A 20,759-nucleotide genomic window follows, 5' to 3' on the forward strand; every position below is an offset into this window, starting at 1 on the left:
CACGAGCAGCTACTGGCATATTAGAGGTATTAGCTACTAAAGCTGTGCGTTTCATAATCGATTCGACTACTCCCTCAATTTCGCAAGTCAGTTCCGGGAAATCTCTTAATACTTCAGACATTTCGTTACCACGTTCTCCACAGCCCACATATATTATGACATCTGAGTTTGAGTATTTAGATAAGGACTGAAAAGCAATTTGTTCTACACATCTTTCAAACACATTTCAAGACTTATAATGTTTACCTGTGAAATGACGGTTTTACCGCAACCAAAAGCTCCAGGTATAGCTGTTGTTCCACCCTGAACGCAAGGGAATAACGAGTCTAGCACTCTTTGTCCAGTGAATAGTGGATGATTAGCTGGCAATTTTTCAGTTACTGGACGTGGCTGACGTACTGGCCAGACTTGCAACATGGTGTGTTTAGTGATTTCACCGTCAAATTCTGTTTCCAATACCACATCTTCGACGGTGTAATTGCCAGCAGGAGCCACAAAGCGTACCGTACCCTTGGCACGTGGATGCACAATCAAACGATGTTTAAGTAAAGTATTTTCGTAAACCACACCATAGAAATCGCCACCGGTTATATGGGTGCCAGCCTTCACATTCATCGGATTGAATTCCCAGCTCTGCGTGCGCGATAGCGCGGGCACATTCACACCCTTGGGTATGTAAATGGAACTGGTAAGCTCGCCAATATCCTTAAGAGGTCTTTGGATACCATCGAAAATACTGCCCATAATACCCGGTCCCAATTCCACTGATAATGGTTTGCCAGTTCGCAGTACCGGGTCGCCCACTGTAACTCCAGATGTTTCTTCATAAACTTGTATAGTGGCTAAGTCCCCTTCTAAGCGAATAATTTCACCAACCAGTTCGTAATAACCGACACGTACCAATTCGTACATAGCCGAACCGGACATACAGTCGGCCGTAACAACTGAGAAAATACTTTGCATCAGAAATTTTCTAATAAAGGCAAGCTAAGCAGATGAAAATCTGTAAAGTACCTGGACCAGATACAGCGAAAACACGGCCGTACTCTGATTCACGTTCATCATCAAAACACTTCAAAAGTGACATTTCGTGTTTTCTTTTTTAATAAATAGTCCGGACTATATACAGGAACTGAAATGAAAATTAAGAATTTTTGCGGTGTGTGTGCGTATAAGAAAAGGGGGGAGGGGGGGTGGGGGTGGATGGTCGGTTTTTGTTTGTGTGGGTTTATGTATGGGAGTGCGTGTGCGCATGCTATTGCCCGCATACCCTTTAAACTCCAGAGTAATTTCATGTGCGAAGCTTTTAACTGCACTTGAATCGTTGTAATGTGCAAAGAGGCGATGATTTTCAACCTCTCGTAGTCTGCACATATTGTGTATAAAATTTCGGCTTATTTCATGTGCTACACATACAATTCATCTAAAGAACTAAAGAAGAAGAAGAAGTATTTAAATTTGATTTTAGCGCACTTCCTATTTGAAGATGCTTCGTGTTTTGGTCAGAATTTAAAGTGCTTCTGCGAAAGTGAATTAAAATCGTGAAAAACTTGTGTTTGCGATCAGCACGATCGGTCTGGAGGAATTCCTTAAATTAATCAAATTAAGGGATTGGTGGTTAGAAACATGCCGTTGCATCTATTTGCAGCTAAATAACTTATATCGTATTACTTTTTAAAAAATCAGGAAACTAAAGCAAAATTCAAAAATTTGAATTTTTCAAAATACTTTAACTCGAAATATTATTTAGTTACTTACTAAGCGGGCTTTTAAGTGGTTACGGGCTTATTTGCTTAAGTGAAAAAAAAGAGAAATGGATTCATACATATATATATACAAATATATATTTTAAGTGATCGTTCAAGATTTACTCCAAAGTTTTATAGTGAGGTTAAATTTTTTAATGAATTGTAGTTTTCCGGATTTTTTGAGACTTTAGTCCCACCGCTTGCTTTTTCGCTTACATATATTCATACCAAAAGTGTTCGCATACCTCATATGCAAGAAGGATGATGCATATTAAGGCAATAAACTGTAAACCTACATTCTGTTGGTCCACTCAACTATGAAAGTTACTTTTATCTTATGTCTTAGCATAAGCTCTATGTAGAGGAAAAAAAAACTATTTTCGGAATTGACTGAAAAGGAATTTTAATAAATCTTATGAAACATAACATAGGGTGTGCAAATCCAAGCTCAGTGAAGTAAAAGATAGTTTCGCTTGAAACTCTCCTTTCCACTTTCCCTTTCTTTAGCTTGCCCGAGGATAAAAAGTAAATGAATATATACTTTGCTTTTAAAGTAATGAGTGATCGGCCGATTTTGTTCCTGTATACATATTATCAACGCCATTACCCACTTAATATCGCAATGATAAGAAGTAATTGAAAGCAGCTATGGGATTTTGAAAGTTCCGAAACAAAGGCAGAAAAAGTCTTTTGCCAGGGACAGGGGGGCAGCAATGACAATTTAAATTTTATTGATTTTTTTGCCCCTTTTGAATCAATATTACTTTAAGCCTAAATTGATTTACATATTACACACTTTAATAGTTTGGATGCACTCGTGCATATTTTTACGAGTTAATTTTGATTTTTCCACTCACTGCACATTTTTGGCTAAAATTCATTTTACACTTTTTACCTATATATGCGTATGTGTTCTGCTCTTCTTAGTTATCGCGAATCATTTGTTATTAAAATTAAATATTTAATTTTACCTTTAAGCGATTATGATTTTATTTAATTCATTAATCAATTTAATTTTTTTTTAAATAGTTTGTATTTAAAAAAAATTTTTTTTTTTTTTTTTTTTGATGTAATACTTACAATACTTCTTTAGTAAATTCTGTATTTGTTTCTGTGAAAATTCTGCCACGGACTGATATTCTTTGATACCAAAGTGTGGAGGCCACTTGGTTGGCATGTTTTACTGCGCAGTTGAAAATGATGCGCGAAATTTCATTGATTTTTCTTTTATCAAACCTTTCGTTAAGTGTTGCCGGATTTGTTTCTCTTTTATTTATTTATTTATTTTTTTTCATAATAAAAAGTAAAACATTTTAAAAATTAATTTCATTTTAATTATATGCAAAATTTAGTAAGGGTTTACCATGTTTGTGTCTTCTGCTATGAAAAGTATATTGGATTTAAAAATTTTCAATTATCCGTTGAAGTCACTATTAGGACATCAATACTTTATCTAAAACAATAAACTTGAAATATTTTATGTTTGTTCGCTCGACTGCTATTAATCTTCTAAAAAACACTTTTAGATTGAAATCGCGTTTTTAAAAAATGGATGGACGGACAAACAGACTTTATTTTATGTATCAATAGCAACTTACCATCTAAACAAAATTTTGAGATCAAAATCGCGATTTTAAAAAAGAAATGGATGGACAGACTGGCATTATACTATTTATCCTAGTACGTTGTACATGAAGAGCATGGCACGTATTAGGACATCGTTTACATCATGTATTTATCAAAAATCATATCTGTATACAATTTGGCATCCGTTCAACGGTCGATTGCCCGTAATGCAGACACTTCTTTACTTCGTCTTGTAAATACATGTTCTTCTAATAGTTAGGAAGCCTTCTCTCTCTCTCTCCCTTATGATAGTTTTAAGGATCGAATTTATAAACAGTTTTAGAGCAAAAGTTTGTGGATATGATTTCAGGAGCAAATTGGCATGTAGATCATTGCGTAGATTTGTTCTAAGCGATCTTTGAACATAACGTGACGAGAGGGATAAGAAGAAATTTGAAAGCATGCGTGGGTATAAGTCAGTTTAGCTGATGGTTGAGCCTAATGTTAATAATGTAATATAGATAAAATATTAGCTAATAAATGGCCAATGCAGGATAACTTTAACCTAAATACAGTTTAGATTGATTATACTAAGTAGATAAAGATTATGCTTAGAAACAATTCGTTTATAGTACCTACAATACTATTGCATTATTACTTAACCTGAATGTTTAACTTCACGTAGCTCCAGCTATTTAAGTTGATAATTTATTAATGAACTGTCTGTCCGTCTGTATGTCTGTGTGGTGTTCGTTATTGGCACTCTCCTGGCAGCAAAAATGAAAATATCGACTTCAAATTTGGTAAAAACATTGGAAATTTTAATACGCAGGTTAATATTGAAAATGGGTCAAATTGGTCAGAACAGAAGTGCGCAGTGGAGCGCAAACTGAACGCAACTCCGTTTTTCTTTACAAAAAATTGTGCGTTTTTGCTCCTTACTTGGAAGTTATTAAACTTAGAAAGCTGAAATTTTCCACGCTTACTTTACCAACCACTCTACCCCTTAGGTGCAAAAAATAGAAAAACTTGGCCATGCCCACGCGAAGTTACAAGTGATTAAATTTACTTTTAATCACTTTTTTGAGTTTTCATAAGGCAAACATGACAGAATGTTTAATACTATTTTGTATATTCCTTAAATGAAGATATATTATCTGCCTAAGAATGGATTAATTTTGGTAGGTTAATTGTTTCTTAATAATACTAGCGATATGGTTATGAAATCAAAGAAGTTGGAGAGTAGAGAGTAGTAGTTCGGCATCCGCCGAATATAATTTTTTCAATTGCTTAAATTTACCATTAAGACAACAAAATTATGTTTAGAAGAAAGAATAACCTTGGTACTAAACTTTTTCTTATCTCCACATACTACACACGCTATGTGATTATCAAATAAATTCACATGCTATGCAAATAAGACAATTAGGTTCCGCTGCGAGAGAATCTTTTATATCCATCACAGTAAGACATTTACCTGGTCGCATTCTACTCTCCAAGTCCAAGTCCTCTTATTTGACAACCAACCGAATGTTCCGCGCTGTGGATACTTATTCAGAAGTAACATACCTTTAGACCGACATTTTCATGTGAGGAATATGCGGGAATTATTCCCAACATTCTGTCTTCTTCATCTCATAAATAATGAGCGAAAATCATCAAGAAAGTGGAAAAACTAAAACTTTGATCACATTTAACATATTCTATAGGCATATCCAATTTTTTCCATTTTTGTACAGATGCTGCATGGCCACCCAAAAAATGCAAATGCAATTTGTTATCGTTGTATCTGTTGTCATTTATAAGTAAACAGCAAAGGGCCGCCTATTCTTTTTTTGATTTTTGAAAACAGTGGCGCTCTTTGATTATTTTGCACTGTCGCCGTGCACCTTGAATCGTCTGTCCCATTTTTAATACCAATCTGCGTGCAAGAATTTCCAACAGACGTTTTTAAACAGGTTTAGAAATTGATGCTGATCAAGATTATATATGGTTTGTTGGATCTCCGAAGCTTCCTTCTGGTTATTACAAACGCTATGAGAAAGTGAAGGGGACAGGTATAGAAATGAAACGGAAAAGATGAATTTGATTTTTAGCCTAGAAAGCGGTGCCAAATCGTTAAATATACTTAGAGTACACTATACATAATATGTATGACACGATGTACGGTGTCCCGTATAGGTTTATAACATATATTATATGTACGATAGGACGTACGGCCGATATATACTATCTTTCAATCAAACATCGTACATTAATTGCTATTGAAAAATTCGGACCAAAGCGAAGATAATGGCTTTTTTTTTATTTCTCTTTCCAATTTTTGTATTATTTTAGTGACATTTTGCTAACACTTTAATATTTATTGTAATTTCTGCTTTTGTAAAATTTCTATTTTATTATTTTAGGCAAAACGCACGCCCTCAAAACGCTTAACTTTCACAGAACGCGCGCAAAGAGAAAGCGAAGAGCTAGTAAGAAACATGGGGGGCAGCTTAGAATTAGAAGGTGGACGTCGTACACGTTCGAGTACGCGCGGGACGCCGAGTAGAGCTGCGGTTGTTATTACACCACCACCTGCTAAAAAAGCTCGCAATTCACCATCTAGTGGAGCCTCACCACCGCCTCGTTCTCGAGTACGCGGCCGTAAGATAGATACGTCAGTCGAACGAGATTTAGAGGAAACCACGACGGCTACGCCTATTAAAAGAAAAACCCCCGTTAAGCATAATAAGAAAGCTAAAGGTAGCAAAAAATCCGAACGTGAAGAAGAGAAATCTGATTATGAAGACACTAAGCAAATACAAAACGTAAGTTAAATGAAATTATGCGGTGTTTATTTAAAACTTCTTCTTACTTTAATAAATATTAACACTTTCAGCAAACTGAGTTCGAAGCGAAAATTGATGAAAATATAAAAACTAACCAAGTGGTTAATCAAAGGCCAGAACAAAGCGCAATCATATTAAAAGCAGATGAGGAAATAGAAGAAGAATGCGCTAAATCTGAAGGTTGTATCGTAGAGGAAGAAGAAGATAAAGTTGATTCAATCCTCAAAATCGTGCCTGAAGAAGCAGAAAGTACTACAGCAGTTGATTTAACTGACGATCATAAGTCGGCGCAAGTGTCTGTAGAAAAATCACTCTCCTCGCAAGACGAAGAGCAAGCAATAGTACAGCTAGAAGAAGAAACTAAAGGAGAATCGCAATCGATTTGCCCAATGGAAACGGACGAATCAAGAGAAGCTACCAATATTGAGGATGAACAGTCTAAAGATATAACAAAAATAGATCTTACTGAAGAACCTAAACAAGGGAAGGAAGCTGAGCAATCGAGAGAAAATACTCCTGAGCCGATGGAAGTCGATTCAAGCTCGAAAAGCAATGATGTAGTTGAGCTAATAGAAGATGATGACGATAGCTCTGAAGTGCAAGAGATACATGATGTGCAAGAAGTACAAGAAGAACAAGAAGTACCCGAAGAACCAGAAGAAGAACCGGAATTGCAAGAGGTACAAGAAGCACAACACCAACAAAAAGAAGCAATTGAATTAACGAAAGCAATTTCGGGGGTAGCTAATGAAAATCGACGCACCCAACCAGCTGAAAATAAACAAAAGGAAGAATACGAAATAGAAGCTGAAGAAGAGGATGACGAAGTAGAAGAAGTCGAAGAAGTGGAAGATGAATTAACTGAACCCGTAGCGGAACCAACAGTTAATAGTATACCATTGATTAGCGCCATGGCGGAGCCATTGGCTGATGAAAACGAAGCAACCGATAATGAAATTATACATCAAGAAACTGTTAATAATACATCAGATAAAGATACGACAGAACCTGAAGACGACAATGACGAAGAGATATTAAACAATTCAGAAAGCGTTGCAATTAAACCGATTGTCGCTACTACTGCTAATGACATTAATAAGACCAGTAATGACATATGTAAGTAATGATATTTTCACGGTTGTGATATTTTCAAGTTTTTGTTATTTATTTTGTCATTATTTATAGGTGAACCAAAAATTATCACAACCACCACCACAACCACCATATCAACAACGGCTGACGTCAATACTCCAACTTCGCCGCAAATTTATAATTAAAAACTTGCCTTCATTTGCAGCCTACAGCACAGTAGACACTAGGTTTTTAAACGATTTTTCTGGTTCAATTTTAAAATATCGTTCTCCCGCCAATAGCAAGGCATAAAAATTGCCCTTTTTTTTAAACTATTCTGCTCAATATTTCTTTCTGAGCCTAAGCCAATAGTAGGGATGAAAACTTAAGACAATGTACACATACATACAGACAGTTATAGGTGACTCTCCACGTTTCAAAATATGCTTCACTGTATAAAGCTGAAAAAAGCTGTCACAAAGTTTTCGTCTACTTTTTGACTTTTACGACGAAAATATATATAAACAAAATACTTTCGTTATCGAAGTAAAAAGGAATGACTAAACAATATATATATATATATATATATATTTATATATATTGTTGAAAACATCCGAGTTTTCTACTACTATGGCTTTCCATAAATATTTGACCTATTTTTTCAATTTTTTTCATACTTGGTTCTCTCTTAAATAAAAGGATTTTTTTTTTTTTACTTTTTAACAAAAATAGTAAAGCAGTGTATAAAAAAATATATGCATATATATAAATATATAGATGTATATATACATAGTTGTAGAAATAAATGCTAAAGCATATTAGTTTTATATTTACACACATACATACACAAAACTTGTAATAATCTACAAAGTTCACATGAATAAATTAAACATTTTTAAATCAATTAATTCGTTAAACCTTTTATATAAAAAACAATACATATTGTATGTACATGTGTTGTATTAGTTTAGTTAGCCGTAGTACGTAAACGCCATGAAGTGCATAATTTACAGTTTAACTTAGTGTTATACACAACGTTGTAAAAAAGAGAAATGAAAATTTAATTTTGTCATTTTTATATCCATCACCCATGGGAGAAACTGAAAGCATACTTAGCGAGGCCATTCCCCTTGATTTTGTGATCAAAGAGCTTCAGAATTTGAATTATAATCAAAATCGACACATCTGTCCGTTCAAATTTTAAATTCTTTCTAATAACTTGAACTAATGCGGAAATTTCAACAACCATAGCAAATGTTGCTTTATTTTTCTTCTTCATGGAACTCGATTAAAATTAAAAATTGGAATTACAATTTTCTTATATATTCCGATCAATCTGTAGCAGTTGGCAAACTGAAATCAGATCAGTTACGTTAATAGTTTGTGTAAAAGAAAAGATATTTACGCGAATTTTTGAAATTTGAGGTGATGGGTATCCGGAATTCGCCCCTTCTGGCGGATAAAGATTTCTTACTTGTTTAAACAATATTTTGAACCATGTTAAAAAGATTTAAAAAAAAAAAAAAAAAAAAAAAAAACAGAATTTGTCTTAATAAAGTCTCTAAGCAGCAATTTATCTGTAAAAATTTGAATAAGCAATGAGAGAGAAAAAAAAAGGAAAAACTTCATTTTTTTTTTCCGTTCTCATTATATGTTTTAGTTTTTCCATAAATTTATACAAATTTTAATAAAATAAATGAGAACAAATTAATTAATTTATTTAATCATTAGACCATACGTACCACACATTCAGTAGTGTCGACTGGGGAAGCAGTAGGTAACTCTCGCCGAGATGATTTGTTATAACCTATCCCGATATTGAATGGATGCAACATCCATGATTTATTATATCGATCGATTTGGATAGTGATTCTAAGGTCCGTCTTGTTTTTTTTTTTGTGTGGAACCTGCAGGCTGCAATTTTTGAAATTTTTTGTTGAAAGTTGGTAGATCGAAATTATAAACGTAAAGATATTGCTTTGCAGAAAAAACTTCGTCTCAAACATTTTAATGAATTAAAAAAAAGGAAAGACTGCATCGGGTCGCGGCTCTCTATGAATTATTTTACGCGACTGTAACTTTTATTCATATAATTTTTTCAAAATAAACCGTTACAAGGGAAATGATTGAAAAAGTGTAACAAATTTCATTAATCATCATTTCATAAGTTGTGGCCTGTAAGTTATATACAAGAAACAAGATGGACAGACAAGCTTCTATTGATTACGAAAGTGCTCCTGAATTGATCGGTATAATAAAAAGATGTGTAGTGATGTCGGATATAAAAATAAATTGAATAGTTCGCACACCAAGTAAATCTAGCCTAGAACACACAACTTTAAAGCACCAGAAAAGCATAAACGCAGCATATTTGCTAATGTTGCATTGACTTTGTACGAATCCCATTAAAAGTATAAAAATAAGATTTGAATATGGATAATAAACGGTCGACATATCAAGTGATCAAAGTTGGTAACAAACCAGGATGGGTAACAGAAGCTTGAATTTAGATAATGTCGGTTGTCAGAAAACTTCAAGATTTGTATTCAAAATGGAATCATCCATTTCTAGCTACTATTTTCCTTGGTTTTATGGAAGAGTGACAGTTTACTTTTTTAAGCTACCCAAAAAGAGACGTATTTTTTTTTCGGGAAGCAGTGCAAAAAGCTATACTGTTATGCTATTTTGCCGGACAAGTTGATCAGGTCTTATTAGTTTTTGTTAAGTTAAGAGATGATTCGTCCTTGATTAATATAAGTTACAATTAGAAAATAAAACTGAAAATTCAGTTGGCGGATTATATGATGCTTTTGCATGATACTCTTTCCCTTTAGATATGTATTCATATATAGAGTAAAAAAGTTGTCATCAGAGCGCAAAAGAAGATTTTCATTTAGCCAGCGTTGTTGTTGAATTCCACCGCGACAGGTCGATAAATTTCATCCATTGAAGATTCGCAGTAAGCTGTTGAAACGTCCTAAATATAAAATTCGTCGCAGGCTGAATATAATTTCTCTCTTCTGTTTATTTATAGTGGCTCAAGACTATCAGCTATTCATATATTTATTAATCCATTTATATATATACAATTATTTCTTTTTACTGCTTTGCATATATATTAAAAAAAAAAAAATTATTGATTAAAAAAAAACAATTTAAAGTATTATCACGACAAAATTCATTCAATCTTCTTTATTAAGACAGAGTGCCATACGTTGAAATTTCGAACTCAGATATGCTAAAAAGATTTCTTTGAAGCCTGGAACAAATCTGAATTAATATAAAAACGTTTATTGAATATGAAATCAGAAGATGTTCAGAAAGAATATGCTAAGAAATTTTTGTACAAAATTCATATATTACCAGTGGTTGTGGTGTTTTCACTTAACAAAATTCAAAGATGTTTTAACAAATTTTCTAAGCGATAAGAAAGTAGCAAATTAAAGCTTAACAATGTCTTATGCACATTAGCGTGCAATACCAGCGAAAGGTCCTTGCACTTGCCCATACATCCTGTAAATAAGGTGCAAACCATAAAATATTAGGTATTAGAGCAATTTTCGTTCCTACGACGGCCGTTACTACATTTGATCATGTTCCAAATGCGACTACAACAGCGGCTCTGGTTTGTCGCTATGTACACTTCTTATGAGCAATCATACCATGCACCCAAAAGGGCGCCCTCCACCATCAGGTGTTAGTTTATGTCCTACGATGAACACAGTTTTCTGAATCTTGAGATAAATGCTTCATTTTTCCATTCTCGTTTCACATAATGTAAATACAACTTTTTTTTCTTAGAGTAAATCTTAAATTTTATTAAAAATTTTAAAACTATTCATTACTTTAATTTATTATTCTCTTCCGCGTTGAGTGGAACAACTACTGTTGTATTTGTGTTTGGTGTAACGTATTTAGCTGTTTTCAAGGGCATTTCTTCCATTTCTATACTGCGTTGAGTTAAGAATCGTCGCACAAATGGTGTAAATAATTTAGGATTCAATTTTTCTTCACTTGATTTCCAAACATAGCTGAGTGGAATCGCCAACAGCCATACTAAGACAACACCCAATACCTTATACCAATAGAAGGTGATATCATAAATAGAAAAATCTTGATTGCTACCAAAAGCCGTAGTTAGCAAAGGCACTTCTTCGGAGTGGGTGCTTTGTAGAATGGATGATGCTGGCGTAGTAGAGCTTTTATGGAAAAGAAAAAAAATGTTTGTTTCAATTTTTGGGGAAAAGAAATCCCTATCTCTCTCTTTCTCTCACTCTGTCTTACATATTTGTAATGACTGCTCGAAAATCATGGATATGACAGTTATCTAAAGTTGTAGGCAATGGTTCGTATTTAATGTGACCGGCTTTGAAGCGTAATTGAGCATTTACAATAATCCATAACATCGTTAGAATACTAAAAGCGACAGACGTAACGGCCGCCTGAAATTTAGAAAGTGTTTGAATAAACTTTGATGCTTTCGTTTCCTTTTCTAGGTGGCTCAGATAAGCTCAGAGTTGCTTACTTACTTTTCCATTAGCTCGTGGTACAAACATACCCAAAAGGAATACACCGACTACAGCACCGGTGTTTATCCCAGTTATAGTTATGATAGTTTGTAAAATAGAAGTGAATCTTTGCACAATTAAACCGCTGGCAATGCAATAGAAGCCCATAACAACGACGAAAATTTTCATAACAGCATTTGCTCGTGCTTCCGTATGTCTTATCCAAGGCTTAATGTAATCGAAATAAACTACACCGGCCATGGAATTTAATATCGCCGACATGGTGCTAAGAGAAGCACTAAAAACGCAAGAAATGAAAACGCCTGGTACGCCCTTTAAATGTCCAACAACATCTTGTACAAAGAAAGGCATCAATTTATCAGGCTTCTCGACCACCTGAAGTACAAATCAATATAGTTTTATTATCACTCACTTACTTAATATATGAACTAAAAATTTCCGCTTCCTTGAACTAAATTAGATGCTCTTTATATTGTTCTTATCAAAACCCATAATAAATCAACTTCACTATCAACTACGTTGGAGAGGTGTCCTCCAAATGCTAAGACAGTAATTTATTTAAATAAAGTATAACTGGATTTATTATACCTTTCACCCAAGGATATAGGGTATATTCATTTTGTCAAGACGTTTGCAACGCCCGGAAGAAAGCATTAGCGAAGCCACAGACTATATATATTCTTGAAATAGTGGAAGTTCTTGCGCGCATGTTGGTATTGAAGATGGACCAAATCGTTCGATGAACACGGGCTTTTGAAGCTTATTTCTGCGCATTATAAATGTATTAAAAAAAATCAAATAGTTAATAGTTAAATTTTGATACACTATAATATTGAGTAGGCTTGGTAAGTTTTTTCGTTTTTGTGCGAGCACTACAGCATTGACTATAGAATATGCCTTCAAATTTTTGTCTGCTATAGTTTATGAGCAATGAGCAAAAAACCAATTTTTCATTCCCTTTGAAAAATAGAGGTGTTCTCAGTTTACGTTGTGCTGTGGGCGCTTCATTCGATCGCTTTGGTCCATTTTCAATACCAAGCTGCCTGCAAGAATTTCCAATATTTCTGCTAAATTTGAAATCGATTGCTTCATTTTTGCGATCAGGAGAATTTTAACATTACCTATACGGACAGACAGACAGACCATCAGACGGAGATGCTTACATCGATTTCGAATTTGATGCTGATCAAGATGGCATATGCTTTGTAGGATTTACGAAACTTCCTTCTGCTTATGAAAAATTGAATGTATCTCTCATCCTTTGGTGATTTGTATGAAAATGAAACGGAAAAGATGAACTTGACTTTTAGATTGTACAATCACCCAGAAGGTGTTGCCAAATCGTTAAAAATACTTGGTTTATATTACATACGATATGTATGACACGATACACGGTCAATACATTAAATCCGAGGAATCGTTCACCCTTCGGCGATGGGTACAAAAATTGAATGACTCTTATTAGGTTATTTCCTAATTAGCAAAACACTAACACAAAGGAGATAAAGTGCGGATGCGGTTTTTCATTTGTACAATCATGTAGGGCGTGCTGCCAAATTAATACAAAATTTTAAATGCATTCATTATACGATCATCTGATCAAAATATAGCAAAATTGATCATATATAATTAGTGTTGCAAAAGAGTGTGATCAACGAAATTGCGACCATCACCCTAGAGGGAGAACAATAGACATGTTTCCCAGGGTTATTTATAATGGCGCGTACGGAATGCGTCTTTTACAACTCGGTGTTGAGGACGAAGTGCTAGCAAAAGGCACCGGTCTCGTCCTAATTTTATTTTCGATTCTTGCCTACTGTTGTACATTCATTTGACAGTGTCTCTTGTGTGAAGCGGTGAAAACATGTTTATGAAGCAACATAAAGAAATGCAGCTTTATTTCTATTCTTTATATTCGGGGTTGGACATCAAAAATTAGACCTAGGTCTGAATATGTGTATCAAATTACAATTGTGGAACAATTTTTATCATAAAATATTAAATATTAAATTTCTTGCCATACTTTTCGGAAGAAAGAATATTTACGAACAGGCCTAAGATATTGATTCAGCCGATTCACGTTTTTCACATTTATTATCGCCTACCGACTGTTGTAGGGAAATCTAGTAAGTGGTAAATTCTTTTCATATAATCAAATTTTAAAATCAACTTTTTTATGGGAAATGTTTGTGAAAATGCTCCGACCCAATAAATTTTCGAAAAGCTCGAAAAAGGATACGCCAATGTAATAAATTACGTGAAAACATGTTAAAAATTGCAACTTATTGAACAACCGGTTGAGCCTAAAAAGTAGTCAGGGACAAACTTCAGAGTGGCAGACAGATAGGTGAGCATCAATCGATTTAGAGAATGATTCTATCTTAATCTTTTCTGGGCTTCTCTTAAGATCTGCTGCATCTTAAAAATTTGTGACTCATTGAACAACCCGTTGAGCATAAAAGTACTTGGGGACAAACTTTAGAACGGCAGACAGATAAGTAAGCATCAATCGAGTCAAGGAATGATTCTTAAATGTGGCTCTGTCTTAAACCCTTCCGCGCTTACTCTCGATTAGTAGCAGAGTGCCGTCTGCCTCTCGGACGTTCGTTCCGCATTCTCGTCAGCGGTGAACATTCTGCCGTTTGCAAGAGTGAAGGGTAGCGGCTTTAAATTTGGCAAGAAGATTGGAAGTTCTTACGGACAGATTGGTGCTAAAGACTCTTCAAATGGGTCAAAGGACATACCCACAATGCAACATAAGTCAAGAAAACATTGGTCCGCATAAAAATTAACAAAATCGGTCATGACCAGCCAATATAATAAAGAATCGTTTAATTTTTCATTTCTTTTGGTTTTTGTACCTCTTCTAAGAATAAGTTGAACAAAGTAAACGATTCGATCATCGTTGAATATAATTTTCGTTTTTTAAATTTGCCGTGTCTACAGAAATCACATTTACCAAAACACATACAGATTACAATCAGTGCGTTTGTCATAAATATTCATCAGAGCCATGTAAGAATTTGTTATGAAAATAATTTTCTTCGGCTCGCAATTAACGGGAAACTTGCGAGTTTTTTTATATAAAAATAATTTTCTTACTTGTTATACTTACACCTGCCAGAATGGGGTCACATCCAAAGTAACGAGCAAACATCAATAGCCCTGTGAAAGCATTGAAGCTCATAATAATTATAATACCAATGCCAGTTATAGTTAAAGCTCTGAAAATCTAAATTTGAATTATATTTCGTTACATGAAGTTAACAGTGTTTACCTTTTTGCCTGTTGTATAGTGGGTAAAGAAACAATTCTTTGGACACAAATTTGATTTAGACCAATATGACCCGTCCACATAAGATAACCACTTATGAAGAGGCTGAAAAATGACGAACGTATCCGAGGATCTAAGGAATACCTATAAATGAATCATTGTTTGTAGTAGTTTTCATTACTTTCGGCTTGTAAGCTTTTCAATAGGACTCACGAAACATCTAAACGGCCACCAGCCTCAACATTTTCAAAAACTTTATTTAAACCGCCGACTTTCAGAACGCCCAAGTAACTAACTAAAACTACAGAAGATAACATAACCATAGCTTGAACAACGTCTGTCCATACCACCGCTTTAATGCCACCCTTTTAGAAGAAATAGCAAAAGAGGAATAGTAAAATATATAATTGAAAAACTTTCTTTATAAATATAATGTTCAAAAAGTAAGACGAATATTCCAGTTTTCTAAATTGTTAGCACTTGCACACACATCAAGTTTCAGCTGCATTTGGTTTTGTGCGGCAAGGAAAGTATTTTGCATGATCTTGTTGAGCAAAAATGTATTAGTCGGTCGTGAAACGCTTTATTACGGCAGATGAGGCGTGGATTCTGTCAACTGAGCGAATATCGCGCACAAGATCAGCCAAAGTCAAGATGACTTCAACAATTTTCTTCGCTTATCGCGGTGTGGCGCACTATGAATTCTTTTCCGCCGAGGCAAGCAGTTAACAAATGAATATTATTTGAGTGTCGCGCGTCCGGAGACCCGAATAAATTTATAAATCGAAAAAAATTGAAATTGGTCTTTCTTTTTGAGCACAGCGCGTATGTTTAGGAACCTACCAGCATTGTATAAAACACGCAAATGGAGCAGACGATTGTATTAATCAAATGAATATTTATGCCGGTCACTATAAATGAAAATTAGTTTAAATTCACATTTAATTAAACTGATTTTTCTTTTCCATTTTTTTGGAATTGAATATTTATTTCAATTTTACCCTGAGAAAAGGCCAGTGATGGTATAAACATATAGACGGGCAGCATTAAGCATGCATTCAAGACAAACGACAACGTCACAATTCGCCGAGTTGATTTATTGAAACGTATTTGTAAATACTTGAAAATATTTCAAAATGCATTTTAATATTAAACGCTTTATGGGAAAGTTCGTAAATAATATCTACCTCGTAACAGTTTGAAATGTTGTTCTCATAGAATACTGGTACTATTATATAGGTTAAGGTAGGTACCACTAAAATATTCGACAAGACAAGAAAGATGTAAGCCAAACCATAAGAATAAGTTTCAGCTGGTATTGACATAATGGCTATCCCGGATAATTGGCTGAAATGAAATGAATTTTATATTACTAATAAACTTCATTTTATATAATTATTTCCGATAATTAAGACATGAAAGAAACGAAGCAAAAAAGAACTTCTACCGAAGATGACTGCAGTAAACGGATTGATGCAAAATCTTGTGAGGAAGATGCGATTGGCCCTTCGCCAAGTAAAAGTTGCAATCATCGACGGTCAACTCTGAAGACGAATATGAAGAACTGCACCCTCTGCCCCGCAAGCAAATGTCTGTATTACCCGAATTGACGAATTGATTGCTCTAATAACCGAGTAAAACTATATATACCGTATAATGGCTATACCGGATAATTGGCTGAAATGAAATGAATTATTGTGAGAAATAAAAGAAGAAATTTTTAATTTTACAAAAGTAAAAGTTATTTTCGAATCCGCGCTTTTGCTAACGAAGAATAATAGTGGGCGAGGAAGAGAGCTATGTCTTCGTCTTATCCGCGAATCTTTTGTACTTACCATGTTGGGATAGGCGCCCTAAAATCGCCGCAGGGAATGTATTGAATTTGTCAAGTGCTTAGAAAGTGCTTAGATACGCTTCGCAGATGTCATGAAGCATTTATGTTCTTTATCTTAGTGAAGAGTGCGATCGATTTAGTCGCATTCTTTTTCTATTTTCGCCAGGGGGGGGGCCGGCGTATCGAAAATCTATTTTTTAACATCGGCCATGTCGCTTTGTTTGTCTGTTTGCCTGTCGGTATAGAAGAATAAACTTGACTTGCAAGTTTCTCCTCTTTCTTTCACGATTACATTTGAAAATCGTTTGTTTGTTGGCTCATCAACTGATAATTTCTCATTTCTATATCCATTACGGGTATTCAATGGGACGGACAAAACAATTTGTGAAAATTTTCCTAATAAAGGGTTACAGTGTTGCATTCTTTTGAGATGACAGTAGATAGTTGAAAAAGCATTGCGACATTTGCCGCAGCTAATATTATGAAAAAATTCGCTCTCTTTTTGCAATCATTTCGGCCAAAGCGATAAGGCTTCGTAGGGCTGTGAAACACTTCGTACTGTTTATGGTGAACATGTTTTATGATAATCAGTCGGGTAAATGGCAAGTCGTTTTGCATGCCGTGCTCAGAGCCTTTAATCGTCAACAAAATCGATGGAGTTCTTTAAAAAATTGGGGCTGACCAGTGTATTTTTTCGTACAACATCACAGGCGGAATAAACACTGATCAAAAAAGCAGTTTCGAACTATTTGCTTAAGTCTAAAGACAAGAAGGAACTTTATATTTGGATATCCTAACGAACTGAACTTCCGTTCTATGAATCGTTGCTGAAGCGGAACGGAAAGTCAAAGTAATTTTTAAAGAGATTTTGAATCACGTGGGAAAACATGAATGAAATTGCCGGAACGGTGGCAAAACTCCGATTGGCGCCACCTAAGCTAATACTTTGTCTTTAGTTCGTTTGAAAGCTAATCGTTTATTATAAGCTCATTCAACAATTAATTCGTTTATAGCGCGCAATTGAAATGAAATCTTCAGGTAGAAACAGTCAACTTCCATAATGACAATGTCAGACCATATGAATCTTAAGTGAGTTTGCCAAGCACAAGAAGAAACAATTTGGAGGGGAAGTGTTTGTACATTCACCGATTTATCCAAATTTTGGCCTGGTTAGCAACCATTTGTTGCCCTCTCTGTAAAGCCCTCTTAATGATCTAAAGGCGAGTACAAAAAAGACTTTTAAAAATCAGCTACTCCGGGTGACTGCTCGGATATCCCAGAGGTTCGACGGTAATCGGCTAATGGGCCAACCAGAAAAATAGCAAAAGAAAAAAATATCACGAAGTTTTTCCATTTTTGAAACTAGTCTAATCCTTGAAGGGTTTTGAAAACCGCAAGGAAGGCTTTATAAAGTAAACATATTCCTTATTAGCGTAAATTGTCGAATCCCCCAAAACAAGCCTACTTGCCTACTCGTTTGTTCGAATCACGATTGTGGTGTTTCTTGTGCTATAAACGAGTTTTTCTTCTTACCATTCTGCTCATTCTAAATTGGATAATTAGCGAAATCGGTCAGTGAACTGTCCGCAACTGTTAAAAAGTTGATAATTTCTTTCGTTTTATACGAACACTAAGCGTCATAGCGTAGAATAGACTTATCATATATTGTAGATATAGTAACTGATACGGATCAGCGCATTCGGACTAGCGTGAAAAGCGGAATTGACTTCCGTGTAGGTGCTCACTTACCCTTACTCTGCTGAAATCACTTTTGCATCTTCAAAAATCAGTGTGAAATTTTTCCGTATCGTTCCTTTCAGTCTAAGTTCGTAAATCAAATAAATGATTCTATTGACCAACCCCTATCAATACTAATTTACAAAACGCTGCAAAAGTGTGCGAAAACATAATTTGAAATATATAGTTGACGTCATGAAGTATAATTGAAATATATAGGGTTGATCTATACATCGAATGTATGGGTCTTCTTTCTATTTTGCAAAAAAAAAAAGAAGAAAAATATGCTACATATCAGCTGATAATGCGTACTAAAATATTTATTTCAACCGTGAATACTTCTTCCTTACAGTCACCTTGATGGTGCCTTGGTAGATAAGAAGTATGTCTAGGAAGTCGAAATAGCATATATTAATTACAAAGCCGGAATATAGCTCTCAGGGTGCAGCAGCGCTTTCTTATCTCTATTTCCCTACGTTTTTCTCCTTGACCATGTTGTGTTTGTGATTGCCAGCACGAGTAGCCTAATAGATAATAACCGCGACTAACAGGTTAGTATTCGCACAATCAAATCTCAGTCGGATAATGTTTACTATCGTCGGGGCTACAGTGAATGTTCAGTCGGTAAAGGCATAACCTACCGCCAGCTCCCTGTATCATTGCCTTTCTTCACTTCTTCTCTTTCTGGCCGTCAATGGCAATTACACGAATGGGAAACATCCCCTAAGTGATTGGCCAGTAAAAAAAAAAATAAAATGAATATCCCCTTAGTGATTGATTGGAGAAAAAAAAAAGGAGAAGCGTAGACTTGTTAGTAAATCGACTTTAAGAATTGTAAGAAGATGAACAGAACCGCTTAAAACAGTGCTTACACTTTTCGACGCGTGCACCCACAGCATGGACAAATTAATCTTTGTAAAGGGGTTAAAATCAAGTTTGTACGTAGATTTTTGGTACACATTAGCATGCATTTCTCCAGAGTAAGCTTAACTTACAGTACAATCGTGACACGTAAAAAATGTATTCTAAAGTTTTTTTAATATAGATGATAATTAAAATCCTGGATATAAACAAACCTTGCTACTAAGGATATAGCGATGGGTATAGTTTTCATTTTTTTGCCACCCAGTAAATATTCATCGGTTGTGTTTTTGGATTTTGAAAAGAAACCGAAATACGCACCGATACTTGCGGAAACGGTTAACATAATCCCGAATACTATATAGTCGACGACACCAAAACTAAAACTTTTCATAGTGTTCTCCATGGAAGGCATCATTTTTTTTTCCAATTTTTTTATTTTATATCCTTCACTTAAGTACTATTTTTGATATTAAAACACAATTCTTGTCTTAACTACTTATGACAATTAATTAATTAATTAATTAATTAATTCTTTCAATTCACAATTTTTTACATTCTTGTTTTTATTCAAAAAAAAAAAAAAAAAGAGGAAAAGCCAATGATTTGCAGAGACAACGCTGAACAATGAACGTTACGTTTAAATCCAGAAGTGAAACTTTTCTAAAGTGAAAAAAATCTTCTTTTATTAAATTAATCTCATAATCTTGTTGTATTCGTTTCTTTTTACGATAGACATGTCTTTACGCCTTATCATCATCGCTACTATATCAGTTTCTTCTCTTGGATTTGTTTATTTATTATAATTACTTTAATTTAATTGTATTTTAGGCATGATTGCATATAAAAAGTACTGTAAGGCTGTCTGCCTGCCTGTTTATCTACATCTATTTTATCGAGATAATAATAGTAGTTTTTTTATTTTTTTATGTTTATCATATATATTATAAAGTGTATGTTTAGTAAATTTTATATGCACTCTCCTTAACGACTAAAATAATCTTCACTTCACTAAAGACAATAGCGAATAAGTTGCGATTATTGACAAGCAATGCAGTAAAAGAGATTGGGCATCGTTATCTAATTCAATAAATTAATTTAATTAATTTTTCCATTTCGAGAAGATTTCTTTCACGATTTTTCTTGCATTGATTGATAACTTTATTATCGTTCCTCAGATTCATTCATTTCTTGTATAATGAAAAGGAAGAAATATTCATCGTTTGTGTTTATTTATCTATTTTGTTGAATTTAAGTTGATTACAAAGTTTTCTACCAATGACGATATAAGTGTGCATACATATTAAT

The 20,759-nt window shown here is 34.4% G+C and overlaps 3 protein-coding genes across 6 annotated transcripts in view; 1 reads left to right on the top strand and 2 right to left on the bottom strand.

The window, feature by feature from the left end:
- The window catches only part of LOC119638363 (V-type proton ATPase catalytic subunit A-like), a 4,134-nt gene extending 1,223 nt beyond the window's left edge, over positions 1-2,911 (bottom strand). Inside the window, 4 exon segments of the mRNA XM_038035112.1 lie at positions 1-187; positions 247-944; positions 1,015-1,132; positions 2,829-2,911. The exon segment at positions 1-187 is cut by the window's left edge and continues 17 nt beyond it. Of these exon segments, the coding sequence (XP_037891040.1) occupies positions 1-187; positions 247-944; positions 1,015-1,087 (958 nt within the window). The 5' untranslated portion in view covers positions 1,088-1,132; positions 2,829-2,911.
- LOC119638365 (RNA polymerase II degradation factor 1) overlaps positions 1-7,798 on the top strand; it is a 10,908-nt gene extending 3,110 nt beyond the window's left edge. For all 4 annotated transcript variants that reach the window (XM_038035114.1, XM_038035116.1, XM_038035113.1 and 1 more), the window contains exons 3-5: positions 5,723-6,124; positions 6,196-7,261; positions 7,331-7,798. In XM_038035114.1, coding sequence (XP_037891042.1) covers positions 5,723-6,124; positions 6,196-7,261; positions 7,331-7,422 — 1,560 coding nt within the window. In that variant the 3' untranslated portion in view covers positions 7,423-7,798. The remainder of the gene's footprint in view (positions 1-5,722; positions 6,125-6,195; positions 7,262-7,330) is intronic.
- Positions 7,799-11,057: 3,259 nt separating this feature from the next.
- LOC119638338 (sodium-coupled monocarboxylate transporter 2) lies at positions 11,058-20,010 on the bottom strand. The gene is made up of 10 exons (XM_038035077.1): positions 19,667-20,010; positions 16,207-16,366; positions 16,021-16,138; positions 15,863-15,930; positions 15,233-15,384; positions 15,023-15,163; positions 14,861-14,969; positions 11,746-12,120; positions 11,501-11,658; positions 11,058-11,415 (listed from the first exon to the last, which is right to left on the bottom strand). The coding sequence occupies exons 1-10, from the start codon at positions 19,867-19,869 to the stop codon at positions 11,058-11,060; spliced, it is 1,842 nt and encodes a 613-aa protein (XP_037891005.1). The 5' UTR covers positions 19,870-20,010.
- Between the last annotated feature and the right edge of the window lie 749 nt (positions 20,011-20,759).

The sequence above is a fragment of the Glossina fuscipes genome, unplaced genomic scaffold (assembly GCF_014805625.2).
Source record: "Glossina fuscipes isolate IAEA_lab_2018 unplaced genomic scaffold, Yale_Gfus_2 88, whole genome shotgun sequence".
Taxonomy (NCBI): Eukaryota; Metazoa; Arthropoda; class Insecta; order Diptera; family Glossinidae; genus Glossina; species Glossina fuscipes.